Source organism: Canis lupus, chromosome 18, assembly GCF_011100685.1.
Source record: "Canis lupus familiaris isolate Mischka breed German Shepherd chromosome 18, alternate assembly UU_Cfam_GSD_1.0, whole genome shotgun sequence".
NCBI lineage: Eukaryota > Metazoa > Chordata > Mammalia > Carnivora > Canidae > Canis > Canis lupus.
The window spans coordinates 43,542,831-43,557,471 of NC_049239.1; the positions used below are offsets into that span (position 1 = coordinate 43,542,831).

General features: G+C 57.1%; 1 protein-coding gene across 7 annotated transcripts in view; it reads right to left on the minus strand.

The window, feature by feature from the left end:
* DGKZ (diacylglycerol kinase zeta) overlaps nt 1-12,344 on the minus strand; it is a 41,080-nt gene extending 28,736 nt beyond the window's left edge. For 3 of the 7 annotated variants that reach the window (XM_038563445.1, XM_038563444.1, XM_038563442.1), the window contains exon 1: nt 757-932. In XM_038563445.1, coding sequence (XP_038419373.1) covers nt 757-917 — 161 coding nt within the window. In that variant the 5' untranslated portion in view covers nt 918-932. Of the gene's footprint in view, nt 1-756; nt 933-3,027; nt 3,311-12,135 lie in introns of those variants that run through there. The other 4 variants (XM_038563440.1, XM_038563439.1, XM_038563441.1 and 1 more) reach the window with 3 other exon arrangements.
* Between the last annotated feature and the right edge of the window lie 2,297 nt (nt 12,345-14,641).

Here is a 14,641-nt window from a genome sequence, read left to right on the forward strand (position 1 = left end):
CGGCTTGCACTCAGTCTTTCCACACCCTCCCCCAGGTCCTCACCAGAGTCCTGGTCAACCCCGTCCCAGGCATAAGACGGTGACATTTGGTGTGCAAGAGGAGGGGGCAGGACGGACGGAGCTTGAGCAGGCAGCAAAGATTCCAGGCTGCAGCCCACCCCACCCCTTACCCAGCAAGAGCTGGATGCGGGGTAGAGGGGAAAAGTGCCTACTGCCTAACAAGGTAGAGGCTGGGGTCTCTCCGCTAACGCAGAGCAGAGCAATACAGAACAGGTGGCCAGGCACCCCCAGCCTCCGCGAGAGGCTTAAAGTGATGAGCGATCAGCTCAGTGGCCAGAACTCTGGGACAGCCATGTGTTGTGCCAGGATCAGCAGAGGCCATGTTCTGCAGATGCCATGCAGGGGTGGTAGGCAAGCGCCCCGGCGAGGCCCGGGGGTGGGGGCGGCATGACCCCTCACCCCCTGCACACACCTCACTGCGGCCAGGAGGCTCGAGGGGACCCTGGTCTCTCCGTGCCAAGAAGGGGCGCGTGAGTGGCCACGGGGACCCCCCTGCCGGTGCTGCCCCTGCACGCAGCTGGAGGCTGCCCCGGCCTGGGTACCACAGAGGAGGCGCGCCGAGCGGCAGGACGAGCCGAGCGGGGCCGACCGCACACAGCCCGCGGCGCCCGCGCCCGGCGGACACGTCCCGTCCAGGTCCGTCCCGAGACGGCCGCGGTGCCCGCCCCGCCCGCCCGCCCGCCGCCGCGCGCTCACCTGTGCCCGAAGAGCCGCAGCCCGGGGAAGCGCCGCTTGTTGAGGCGCCGCGGCGCCTTGTCCGGCTCGGGACCCGCGTCGCGCTCGGAGCCGCTGGACGAGGCGGAGGCCGACTCCGAGTCGCTGCTCCGGGCCTCGGGGCTGCCGTCCCGCGGCTCCATCCGGCCCTAGCCCCGGCCGGCGGCGGGCCCGCGGGAGACGCCCATGCCGGGCGGGCGGCCGGGGCTCAGCACGCCGGCTCCGCGCCGCCTGCCGCGGCCATGGCGCGCCCTCGCTCCGCCCGCCCCGCGCCGCGCGCCCCCGCGCCCCACGCCCAGGTGCCCGGGAAGGGGCCGCCGCCGCTCCAGGAAGTGCCGCCGGCCGCGGCCGCAGGACCCCGCATAGCTGGCCGGGCCGCTGCCTGCCCGCCGCCGAGCACGCCCCCTCGGCTGCGCGGCGGCTCCGGCTCGCGGCGCCCTCTGCCGGCCGTGGGCCGCGCCGCAACCCGCCCCGGCGGCCGGAGTGGTCGGGGCCGGGAGGGGCGGGGCCCGGGAGGGGCGGGGCCTCGAGGTCGCGCCTCCCCCCCACGCTGGTCCTCGCGGATCCCGCAGTATCTCCTCGGGCCGGGCCGACACACCTGCCCTGGGCACGCCCCGGCGCACAAAGCCTTTCCTCCCCTTAGCCCCTCCCCGAACAACCTACACGCTCACCGCTCACGAGTGAACACCCGCGAGGGCAGCTGTCACCCCCTCTCTCCCGCAGCCGCTCGGGTACAGACGCCTCTCTTGCTCACCCTGTACCCACTCCCAACCGCTCAGTCTCCACTCTTACCCTCTTGCTCTCCCAAATCACACCCACAGGCGCAGAAGTCACACAGTGCTCCCCACAGACACAGAACAAACACGCCTCTCACACACACTTAGGCTCACTCCTTACCTAGACTCACACTTCCCACCCCAGCCTCACACTCCGATATACATGCTAGGACCAAGGTCATGTAGTGACCCTGGCACACACCAACAAAGAACATACACGTTTCTCATACAAATTCCTCTCTCCTCAGCTCTTCACAGTCGTTTCCCACCCCTTGGCACACTCCTAACATGTAGTGTTTTCCCAATGCAATATCCAATGGAGCCTGTAGATCTCTTACACTACAGGAGTCACCTGCATGCCTCGTACACATGCACACGTATAGACACATAAGAACCATATTCTCATCCACCAACACATACACCTACAGGGAACATACACATCTCTCTCCTACTCACAGATAGCCACCTCCGCCTGCCCCCCCCGCCCACAGCAGTTGCAAGTTGCCACGTCGCTCTTATGCACTCATCACCCGCCCAGAAGTATACCTCGCAAGCACAAGCACAAACACACCCCCAAAGGCAGCAGAGGTGGTCCCCCTCAAGAGATGAGGAAAGCATTTGGAATCAGAGAGCGATCCCCTGGGCTGGCCCAGCCAGCATGCATGCTTGGGAATGAGCAGCAGACACCAGGAACCTGGAAAACAGGATCCCCTTCCTCCCAAAGTCTGCCACCCCAATGCCCACATCAGTTGCCCGCTGTTTCTGTTAGCACTCCTCTCTGCGAAGCCACATCCTGTGTCACCTTCACTTTCACCCTCTCCTCTGGGGTTCTGGCAGCCCATTTTCCAGCCGTAGCCAGCGGCATATCACCAACGCTCGGGGCCGTGACCTGAGGGCAGGCCTGTGGTTCTGAGAAATAGCCAGCACCCAGGAGGTCAGAACTTTCTCCCAGCATCCTTAAAGGTTCTCCAGAGAAGGTCTGACCCAGGGAGGTGGGGCGCCAGCCCTCCAGCCAGCACAGGTGCCGGGGGAACCAGGAAGAGGGCAGTGAAATCCCCAAGTCGCCCTGACACTGTCCTTCTGGGGTGCATGGGTCCCTCTGAGGAAGTTTCACAATGGTTCTGACACTAAGCTCTGAGGGAGGAGACCAGAGGCAGCTGGAGTTTGCACACAGTCTCACAACACCCACTACCACACTCCTGGCGGGGGAAGGGGCTCTTCTTCCCAGATCCCTCTGCTGTTAGCTCCCTCAGCCCAGCCTCCTGCCACACTGCCCCCCAACAATTCAAACACCAGAACTTCCCTTGCCCTGTCGAGGACCCCTCTGCCCTTCCCTGAGCCTCTGCAGAGCCGCTGGACAACTGGTAGATAAGCTCACGTATGCCACCACCCCCACCCCACCCCAGATAAAGGACTCACAGAGGCCCAGAGGTCCCCGAGCCCACGAGCCCATTCCCGGGCCTCCTCGAGTACCTACTGTGTCTGGGGGGCCTCGGCTGGGATCTGTGGCACGTCCCAGGAGCGGTAGCGCCACATCTGCCTCAGTGCCCCCGGCCGTTCCCCTTCTTCTGTCCCCAGCGCCTCCGCGGGGCCCAGGGCTGTGGCCTCATCGCAGCCTGCCCCGGTACTGTGGCCAGCCCCCAGTACGCTCATCCTGCCCGGCGGCGACTCTCTTCCTCTTTCGGCACTTCCTGACCGGGGGGCCCCGCGAGAGGCCGGCCGGCCGCCCCAGAAGAGGACCACAGGCCTCGTAGGCGCCTTCCGCCGGCTGGGCAGGAGGCTGCTTGGGAAGAGGAGCGGCATGGGAGGGCCAGAGGCAGGTGAGGACAAGCCCAGCCCAGCAGCCAGAGACAGCCCGAGTCAGAGGCTGCCAGCCAGCCTTAGGCTTAGGCTTGCCCGGGCTGGAATCCGAAGCTCGCCTTCCGTCTGGCCATCCTCTCCATGCGGACTCTCCCATCTTCACCTCTTGCACCTGCTAGGATCTCCCACTTCATCACAACTCTGAGGGTACATCGGTGGGCAGTGGCCAGCCCCCACACACCTCTCTCTCCTTAACGCCTCTGTGAGCATCACACCATCCAACCCAGGGCTGGGCACACGGGACAGCGGTGGAGAGGAAAAAGTAAACAGAACAGAGCCAGAAGATGGGGGCTCCTGTCCTGACTCTGCCACTTACTGGATCAGGTCAGAGAGGGCTACTTCTCTGAGTCACCTTAAATCCTTTCTGGAATAATGTAGGAGATAAACAGGCTGATGAATATATGTCAGGGAGCTTTCCTGAGCCTCACTTTTCTTATCTGTAAAATGGAAGGAAGGGCAATAGTAATAATTAGGCACATGGAGTTTAGTGCGGATTAAATAAGACGTAAAAGGGTTTATAGATGAATTCATTCAATAAATATTTATTGAGCGCCTTCTGTGCATCAAACGCTGTATTAGGCAGTGAGCAAGGAACCAGGGCTCTAAGCTCACAGAGCTCAGATTCTAGTGGGGAAGACACCTAGAAAGCAGATATTCTACGAAGTAATGCCAGGAGTGCTATAGAGAAAAAAAGAAGCCAAAGTGAAGGGGAAAGAGTTTGATGAGGAGGAAACAGTTTGATTTCCCACTTAGGTGGGATATCAGGGAAGGCCTCTCTGAGCCTAGATGAATCAGGAGCACAAATGACACGACTATTTGGGAGAAAAGCATTCTAGGTGGAAGGAACAGAAATAGCAAAGGCCCTGAGTAAGGGACATACTTGATGTGTCTGAAAAATAACAAAACTGCCTGCTGGACTCTGAGGCCATCGTGAAGATTTAGTAAATAAATAGTAAAGCATACGCTTACTCTTTATGGTTAGGGTTGGTTCTGAGATGGAAATCATCCCTTCCTCAAGCATTCTTTAATCACACCACCCTGTAATTAGTGCTTGAGCTTTATATGTGTTTGTTACCCCAGAAAGGCTGTAAATTTCTCGAGGACAGAAATGGTGTCAGTTCAGTTCAGTTCAATAAACATTTACACTGCAGAACTTGCAGACACAGGAATGCACACGATGCTATCCCAGCCTTGGAAACCTCCATCGGGTGCTATAGTCACCTTTGTGTCCCTCATGGCTGGAACATAATATTTCTCAATGCATATTTGTTTAATAAATTATGCTCTGTCTGAATAATTCACATTCAATAATGATAAAACAACAGTGAATATTTCTTGGACATGTCTGTCCCAGAGACCTTTGAATCCTTATAGCGACCCTATCCTGTTTCTTCCTTCCTTTTACAGATGGGGAAACTGAGGCACAGAGCCACTAAGCTCATTTGTCCAAGGTCACCCAGCTGGTAAGTGGTAGAATTAAGAACCTCATCCCAGGATCTGTATCCTTAAATAAGACATTGCATTGCCTCTCTGAGGTTGAGACATAGCATGGTGATGACTCTGAGGCTTGGCACCCCCCTTTGCAGCCCATCATCTGAATTTTTCAAGGCAGGTTCTGTATGCTGTGGCCCATCAGAGACTCTGCCAGCCAGGCCAAGGCTTATTCTAGAAGGAGAATGTTGCAGAGCCATGTCCTCCTCTCCCAGGGATTCTGCAAGTCGCTGGAGCAGTTAAACAGAGGAAATGAGGCTGGGCTTGTTTTCAGTCTGAGGTTGGCCCTGGAGCAGCAGAGAGCAGGAAATGTGACTCCTGAAGGGGAAGCCGGACAGGCTGGAGGCTCTGAGAGGCAGAGCATTCCTGACTGTAGGACCAGGATCCCCTTGGGCTTGTGCTCCTCCGAACTGTCAGTACTTTCCAGGTGGAGTTGGGAGGACAAGGCTGGAAAGGACAGGTGCGCAGTGCTGGGAAGGATGCCCTTGACAGTTCCTAGTACAACCTGTGCCAGCATTGGGGAGCTGGGGACCCCTCAGAATCCATTCAGATACGCACAGGAAGAGGAATCTGGGTAAGAAAATTATTCTGGGCTTTGTTGAGGCCCCAGAGGGTGAGATGTTCTACTTTCAGTGGCCTGGATGAGCAAATGGGAGCTGGGGAAAAGAAATGTACCAGGGCACAAAATGCTCAACCCACAATCTGGACAGCCTCTGCTCTCAAAACCAGCCAAGCTGGCCTCCTTGGCCTGACCTTCGAGGCTCCTTATGCTCTGGTTCCTGGTTCCTTTCTTTTTTGCCTCTTTGTCCAGGCTTTCCCCGTGGAGATTTTCTCTCAGCTCACACCGTGCTGGTGCTTGCCTCACAGTAGGTGCTCAATAAACATTGCTTTTTCACACTTCTATTAACATGCCACCCTCACCCGTGCCAATCCATTCTGCCTATGGTGCTTTCCTTGTCCTGTCTGCCCATAATGCTTGCCCAATCAAAATCTCCATCCTTTAAAACCGAAGCCCAAGAAGCAAAAGTGGGAAGGTGAAAAGAGTTCCAGGCACAGAATCCTCTGGTTCAAACCCCAGCCCTTGCTGTGCGACTCTTGGGCAAGTCACTTAACATCTCTGGGTTGGACCAGATGATTTCTAAAATCTCTCTGTGCTGATTCATTTGCATCTCCTTCCCAACCTCCAGGTTTTTACTTATTCATTTGTATAACAAATATTTTTTAAACACCTAAGTCTCGAATGGTGCCCTAGAACCAGCATTCTCACCCCACAATTTATCTCTGACACTCGCTTCTGTTCCCAAGAATATTCCTATATCATGAGACCTTTTGTACACATTAATCTTGTCTCCTTACAAGATTCTCGAACCCTGTGCTGCTTTTAGCTCCATGTTGAGTGCACAGTACATGTTCAGTAACTTCCCATGGAAGTGGAGATATGCTGAGTAAAGGTTACCAACAAGCTGAACAGAAGGAGGGAGACTGTCCTGTTTGCACTAGTGGCTGTGGTGAGACATGGGGAATTTTTTGAATCTAAATCCCTCCTGAGCAGCTAAGCCTGTCATCCAGGTACCTGCTGAAGCCCTTGAGCAACCCAAAGTCCCACAGCACCTGCTGATCACTGATCTCTGCCAAAGTACAGAGCCTCTGCCCCCACAGAGGAGACATGTACCTGAGTAGGGCTGCATGTGCCACTGGCTAGTGACAGATGGAAATTTGATTAGACTCCTCTGGGCAGCCTCATTAAAGTCATGTGCAGGAAGAAATCTGGAGGGGGTGCTGGGATCCTCCTCTGCGGGGGCAAGAGAGCTAGAGGTATAGCATCAGCAGCTCTGCAGTCAAGGGCAGCCCTCAAACCATGATCTCTCTCTGAAACTGTCCTTTGGCACCTCCTAGGTTCCCAGGCTGGAGGTGAGAGGAGCCTGGGTGGTTCTTTCCTTACTGTGGGTCAGCTGGATCTTCAGGAAGGAGCTCCCTCCCACCCCCACTGTAGCCAAGCCCCCAGGGCAGGATCAGCAGACTTCCTGTCTTTCAAGCCTCCAACCCCCATCTATCAGGTCATAAGACAGGGCTGCAGAAGCACCTTTCAACCTCATGCCTCTTGACCTACCACCCTTCCTAGAGATAGGTACATTTAGACCCAAAAGAAAAGATCCTTAAAGATGAAAGTCTAGCCCTTGGAAGCCTGGCAGAGTAAAAAGGGCTTTGGAGTGAACTGCCCAGGAGTCCTCAAATCCCCACCTACTCTATGAACATGGCTTAGTCTTCCTTCTGCGGACATCTGTAGGCTGAGGACCCCGGCCAAGCACAGTAGAGCTCAGCAGAAGCCAAATCTCTTCCTAATGCCTTCCTTACCCACTTTGTACATCCTTGAAGCCTGTGCTAACCTTTGTCCGTGGGACCTGGACCCTCGAGGGGCCTCTCAGAATGCTCTGCTCTGAAATTGTACCAATCGAAGCAAAAATGAGACCCTAAGCCAGGCGTCCTGATGCCTGGCCCCGAGCTACGTTTTCAGCAGCACGCTGCCAGCTTCCTTCCAAAATGCCCAAATAGCTTGTGCTCCCCTGACGCAGGGGTGGGAGCACGAGCTGCTGGGGAGTATGTCCTAAGCACCCTGTGCCAAAATAGGGTTGGAGAAAACCATCTCTTTGGGATCCCAATCCGGGCACTGCTCTCAGCTCTACCTTTGGGCACTGCCCTCCTTGGCCTTAGAGTCACTGGTCAGCAAGAACCTCAGGTGCCTGAGGGGAGGAAGGATCTCCAGCCCCCACCCCTCCCCAGCTTCCTCTGGCAGCAGACCCCTCCTCTGGCTCCAGCTCAGCTCTCTGCCCCCGGTTTTTGCATTTTTAATTCAGGACAGAATGTGATCTCTTGCAGCTCCTTGCTTTATCCTGTTGCTATTTAAATTACAAATCGGCCCCATCTCCCTGTCACTCTTGGGTTATTTTTAGCTTCTGGTAAATAGCAGCAGGGAGAGTTGGATCAGGTGCCCCTCCCTTGAGGAGCTGTGTGCCCACAGCCCCCTGTGCCCACAGGAGGGGCACCCTTCCCTGCCAGTTGGCTCCCCCAGTCGTTTCCCCTCAGCCCCCCTCTGGCGGGGGAGGGGGAGAAGAGGGAGAGCTGCACTGTGGGACGTGCACTCATGCTCAGCCTTTGCTTAGTCTCCGTAAAACTCTACCACTCCCAGGTCTTATTACCCATCCATCACTCAGGGCCAGCCTCCTTGGGGGCCCTCCTGGACACTTGCCGTACCCCCCACCCCCGGAGGCCCAGCTAGAGAGAGCCAAAGATCTTCTAACTTGGGTCTCATCCTTGCTACAGGAATCAGGAATTTTACACGTCTTATCTTCTTTAATCTTCCCAGCCATTCTCCTGTGTGGGTATTATTGTTCCTGTTTTCTCTATGAGGAAACAGGGTCAGAGGGGAAAGTGACCTAACCAGTTGGAAGGGCCCTGGCTGGAGTTAGAACCCAGGTCTATCTGACCCCAAAGGCTGCATGCATGTGCAATGCCTCTCTCAGTGGGAAGGCCTGGGCTGCTTCGCCCAACACCCGGGGTTGATTCTCAATGCCAACCATCACTGTCTTCCCTGTGGTACGTCTGTCCCATCTCCTGGATCAGGGACTGGCAAACCAGGGCCGGTGGGCCATATCCGACCTGCTGCCTCTTTTTGGATGACTGTGAGCTAAGAATGGTTTTTACAATTTTAAATGGTTGGGAAAAAAAGCAAAAGAATAATATTTGTGACAGTGGAAATGATATGAAATTTAAAGTTCAGCATCTATAAATAAAGCTCTACTGGAATCCAGCCACGCTCATTCGTTTGCGTATTGTCTGTGGCCACTTTTGTGCTACAATGGCAGAGCAGAGTGACAGAGACTGTGTGACATGCAAAGCTTGGCCTGGGACACAATCATGCTTTTGGCAGGGGAAGGGACCGTGTCCCACACTTCTGTCTCATACAGTACCTGGCCCAGGGCCAGAACTGTAGACAGAGGTGCTGGTCCTCCTTCAGGGCCCTACTGGGGCCACAGGAGTGCCCAGCACAGGGGAGCCCCCTGCCAGCCACACTCACATGTTACCTTTTCTCTCTCCTTCAGCTTCTTCACAAGTTTCTAAACGTGCTTCACCACCAAAATCACCTGGGAAGGGTTTTTAAAGTTGAGATGCTCACGTCCCAACCCTGGGTGACCTATGGCAGGGTCTCCACAGATAAGGTTTTAGAAAGGATTTCTTAAAAATATCCCCAGGTGATCTGGTGTGGGAACCACTGGGCTTAGCTACTCAGCTCATCATCTTTTGACCCTTTCAGACCAAACCCAATGTCGCTTGTACCCCCTCTGGCTTTTCCCAGGCTGGAGAAATGGTCTCCTGAGCCCAATCTTGAGTGTTCAGGACTTTCTCAACTATATGGGAGATACTTTTCCTCGAGCCCACACAAAGATACGAGATGTAGGGGATCCCTGGGTGGCGCAGTGGTTTAGCGCCTGCCTTTGGCCCAGGGCGTGATCCTGGAGACCCGGGATCGAGTCCCACATCAGGCTCCCGGTGCATGGAGCCTGCTTGTGTCTCTGCCTCTCTCTCTCTCTCTCTCTCTGTGTGTGACTATCATAAATAAATTAAAAAAAAAGATACGAGATGTACCCCCACTCCTCTTACCCATCAAGAGTTACTATTGGCAGTTGTGCCATCTTTCCAACCACCTAAAGCAGTTGCCAGGGCCGCATCCAGCCCACAAAAGGGCCTGCGGGAACCTATTTCCCAGAAACCATAACGTCCCTAAAAGCTTCTAGTGTCCTGCTGAAAGCCCCCGTCCTCACTTACGTCAGAGGCAGCCAGGCCTCAATCCTGCTTCCGCTTCCACCCCTCGCCCTCAGATTTTTTTGCCCCCGCATTTCTGTCTAAAAGCCTTTTCTTTCTGTGAAGGGCTTTCAATTGCTTTTCTTAGCAACTCGTCACAGCGGGGTGGGAGGTTTATCTGCGAGCCAGAGCTGTGCACAACTGTGGCAGGCGGAGGATGTGCAAAAGGCCACTGTGGGCTGGAGTCTTGCCAGCCCCCAGTGACCTGTACAAGGGAGGAGTGGGATCGTCATCAGGCCATGCAGGACAGCAGCCACACGGGAGGGCTTAGCTAGAAACACAGCTAGAAACACAGCTCATTCCAGCCAGGGTCTCCCCCCCCCCCCCCCCCCGAGAGGCCCAGGGCTGTGCTTTTCCAGGGCTGCCCTCTACCCACGAGACTTTTTGCCTCGATGCCATGTGCTGCTCTAAGATTGGGCTCCTGGCCTGACTGCGGGGTGCAAGGAGGTGCCTTGTGTGATCTGTCCAGGGGTGCCAGCTGGAACCCACCTCACTGCTGTGTCCTGTGGCCCTCACACAGGGGACCTGAAGGTCTCCTGATCCCTTTACAACCTGAGAGAAGCCACAGCTGGGTCACCCTGCATCGTTGAGGTGACTAGAGGCCTCAAGTTGGGGCTGTGAAGGGGTCTCCATTCAGGAACCACCCTGGGGGAATCCCAGTCCTTGCTGCTGTTCCTGTGGGGAGGTTGGATGGGGGGGTGCGCACGTGCACATGCACGGTCACACACACACACGCGCGTGCACACACACCATGCACACACTTCCCATCTCAGCCCTTTCATTATTCTCTGTTTACAATCCTCTAATCTCAATCCCATTCTGGCCTCCTTTCCAGCTTCAGATGCTATTTGTCCTTGCTCCACAGCCAAGGAAGGTTTGTGGGGAGGCATCCCCTTACGTTACAGATGAAGAACTGAGGCTCAGAGACAGGGACTGTCTAGCTCAAGGACCTATAGCAAGTCCCTGGCAGAAGTAAGACACAAGCCAGGTCTCTGGACTCCCAGACTAATATTTCTTCCAGGATTCTACATTCTATGCTCCATTCCCCATCAGTCCCTGGTCCTCTCTCCTCCCCCAGAGGACTTCAGGGGGACACTTTTATCTGCAAACACAAGGCAGGGGACAGATGATGCCCTCCTCTCAACTTGGTGTTTGAGAACTGGATATGGAGCCGGGGGGCCCTGATTCCTTACAAACCCCAGAAAATGAAGGCAGAGCCGATGTGGACCCATCCTACTCCCTATTTATTCTGAGCATCCCAGTTCATGATAGTGAAGTTTCCTCCCCTTCTCTCCCATCCTCCCCCAAGTGATGGAGGCCTCATGGTCCATTCAAGCCTGTCAAGCTCCCAAGGCTGGGCCAGTTTTATGAAATGCCTTCCCAGAAGCCCCAAGGAGAAGCAGGGCAGCCTGAGACACACCTCAAGTCCCCAGGTTGCAAACAGACAGGAAACCTGTCCTCTCTAACCAGGCCGACAGCTTTAGGGACTGCAGATGCCTCAGTGTCCCTACTAGACCATCCAGAGGAGGTCACTCTGGCCTAGGGGCTTTAGAGGGGCAGCAAGTCCATGTGGAGGCTGTGGTCTGGGAGAGGAAGACCTCTCCCAGGAAGGGCTGCCCCTGCCCTACCTCCACCTACTCCTCAGACCCCCTACCCACTCTTACTTGAGGGGCAGCTCTCCCACACCCTATTCTAAGTTGTAAATGTGGTCTCTGGGGCCCGTGGCAGCTGATTCCCCTGGGTAGAGATGGTAGGACCAGGGAGGCTGGGAATCATTCACAGAAGATGGTTAAGGAGATTCCAGGGTAGTGAGAGGTTCACTCTGTTACTGGGGATGCCAGCGAGGGCCTGTCAGGGCAAAGAGGTCCAGGAGGGGGTTCCTTCTTCACCTCTGGGCAGCAGGGTCTCAGCCATGGTGGCAGGGAGCACCCTAGTCACTTCCTCAAGCCAGTGCCAAGCACCTGGTCAGCCCACAGGGAAGTCCAGGTAAGGCCTAGAGACTGAATAGGGGGGTCCCCCTTTGCCCCAGAAGAAGGGTCATGGGGGGCATCTCCTGGCTCTCCTCAGCAGAGAGAGGTTCGTGGGGATCATGTCTCGGTTATTTCTCTCTTCGGTGCCTAGTACAGCGTCTGGTACTCTCAGCTGGCGTCAGTAATTCCATGTTGAATGAATAGGGTGGTTCCTAGAGAGAGGGGCTCCCGAAGCGCCCCCTTACCCTGGCACGCGGAGGGCAGGGACCCCGTGGTGGTCCTTTCTGAATCGCGGGGGCCTAGAGCAGCGCCAGAGAATGTTGACTGAAAGGGGGTGGGGGTGGGGGTGGGGGTGGGGGTGGGGGTCCCGAGCCATTCGCTCCCCTCGCCCCCGTTCTCCTTACCTGTAGGACACCTGCTTGTGTAGGTGCATCTGGCGGAACCGCTCCTCCACTGGGGGCACGGCGGCCAGGCCGCGGGGTCCCTCGGGCCGAGGCTGCGAGACCTCGGCCTCCTCCCCCCGCCGGCAGCGCCGCCGCACCACCTCCTCCTCGGCCGCCCGGCCGCCGGCCCCGTCCCCGCGGGGCCCTCCGCCGCCCGGCCCCTCGGCCATCGCGCGGCTCCCGGCCCGGCGGGCGTCGCCGCTGAAGTTCAGTCTCCCCGCCTCCTGGGCCGGCGGACGCGAGGCGGGGAGGGAGCGAGGGACGCCCCGGGGCCCGCGGTCCCTCCCGACGCCGGGCGCAGCCGACGGGCGCGGCGACCTGCTGGCGGGGACCCTCCCGCGCCCCGGGGGCCCTCGGCGGGGTCGGGGCGCTGCGTGTGCGCGCCGGGCGCTCCCCGGACGGCGGGAGCCGGAGCCCCAGCCCGAGCCCGAGCCCGAGCCCGAGCCCGAGCCCGAGCCCGCGCGGCGAGCGCGCTCCGGCAGCCGCCGCCACCGCCGCGCACCCGAGCGTCGCCCGAGAGACACCGCCAGCCGCGGGGTCCGGGGAGGAGGGCGCCGCCCGGCGCAGGCACGGCTCGCGCACGGCAGGAGCGGTCCCGGGCCCGCCGGCGGTGGGCGCCAACGCCGCGGCCCGCGACACCGGGGGCGTGGGACGCCCACCCAGCGCCCCGCCGCCCCGCCCTCCCCGCACCCCGCCGCTCGGCAGCTGCCAATCACCGCCCCGCCCGTCAATCAGCTGCTCCGCTGCCCCCCGCCCCCGCGCACCCCTCGCAGCCCTAGTCCCGCGCTTGCCGGCTCCGGCGTTCGCCGTTGCCGCGGGCAGGTGCGCGGGGGGGGCGGGGGCGGTGACTTGAGCTGGCTTTAACCCTGTCGGCGCCACGGGAATTTAGAGACCCACTTAGACTTGGGGAAGGGCACCGTAAAGGGTGATACTCTCGCGTGCATTAAATTTGGGGATGGGCCTGACTGCCCGTAACCCCGTCTCTAGGCCTAGAGCTCTTCCGCACCCACCGTGCCGGGACAGGGACCCCCAGCTGGGGGTGGGGGTGGAACAGAGAGCTTCCTGTCACTGGAGCCCAGAGGCCTCAAGGCTCAGCTTAGCTGCCTCCTAGGACCTAACTCCCTAAGGCTCCTGAGCCAGGGTCTTCCAGAAGATTGAATCATCCTCCTGCGTTAGGAAAAGCTGATGGGAGAGGAGGGAACCATTCAGAAAGGAAGGACTACAGGTCTCCTTGGAGTCCATTTTGGACTCTTCCCTCTTTCTCCGCTTCCAAATACCATGGTTCCCGCTTGCATCCTCTCCTCTTAACCTTGGGATGTTCATTAGCTGAACCTTACATCTGGATGCTGATGGGACCCTGGTTAACTTCTCAGATCTAACACCTCCTATTCACTACCCCAGACTCATCTCTCTGAAACTGGCCTTTGACCATCGCACTTACTCCCCCCTGTGGAGTTTAAGGTCTCCCTTTGCCTACACTTTTAGCCTGGCATTCAAGGCCTGAATCTATCTTCCCACATCCTATGCTTTGGTTCCATCTCTTTCCTTCCACTCATCTGCACTCCTTATTCTTTTTTAAAAATTTATTTAAGATTTTATTTGTTTATTCATGAAAGACAGAGAGAGGCAGAGACACAGACAGGGCAAGAAGCAGGCTCCATGCAGGGAGCCTGACGTGGGACTCAATCCTGGGTCCCCAGGATCCCGCCCTGGGCTGAAGGCAGCGCTAAACCGCTGAGTCACCAGGGCTGCCCTGCACTCCTGATTCTGTATAGCACTGTCCATTCGAAATCTCCTCCTTAGTATACTTCAAAATCTGGGGCTCCACTCAAATGCCCCCTCTTCCAGGAAGTCTCCCTGGAGGGTTCCAGCTGAAAGGCCCTCTCCTTCCTCTGAGACCCCATTGTCCTCGGCATCCGGTGTCTAGTCTGTATCTAATCTAGTCTGTGGCTTATCTTTCTGCCACTGACTCAGCCCAGGGAGGTGGGAAGGACCAGACTCCCAGAGGTAGAGAATGGGCTGCAAAAGGAGACGGCTGCTCAGGGTTCCTCCGACCCTCACTGGCCCTACAAGGGCTGTCCTCCTCTGTGACTTTGTGCAGGTTGTTCCCATTGTCTGGGGTGTGTCCCCTTCTCTAAAATCCTGTCCACCATCCTTAGTCAAGGCTGTTCTCAAGAGTCTCAGCCCCCACATGCCCCTCTCTGATACCCTGCTGCAGATGCCATCTTCCTTCTTCAGCCCTGTATTTCCTGGGCCTCTGTTAGGGCACTCCCCTTCACATTCTAACAATAACTAACATCTCATTTGATTCTCACCGCAACCCTGGGTGGTAGATATTATCACTTCCTCCGTGTTACAGATGAAGACAGTGAGATGTCATTTGAATGATTCAAGCAAATAAATCACTTATTTAATAAATATGACTCCCAAAGGGCAGGACCTGGCTTGCCTCAGATCTGTGTCCCAC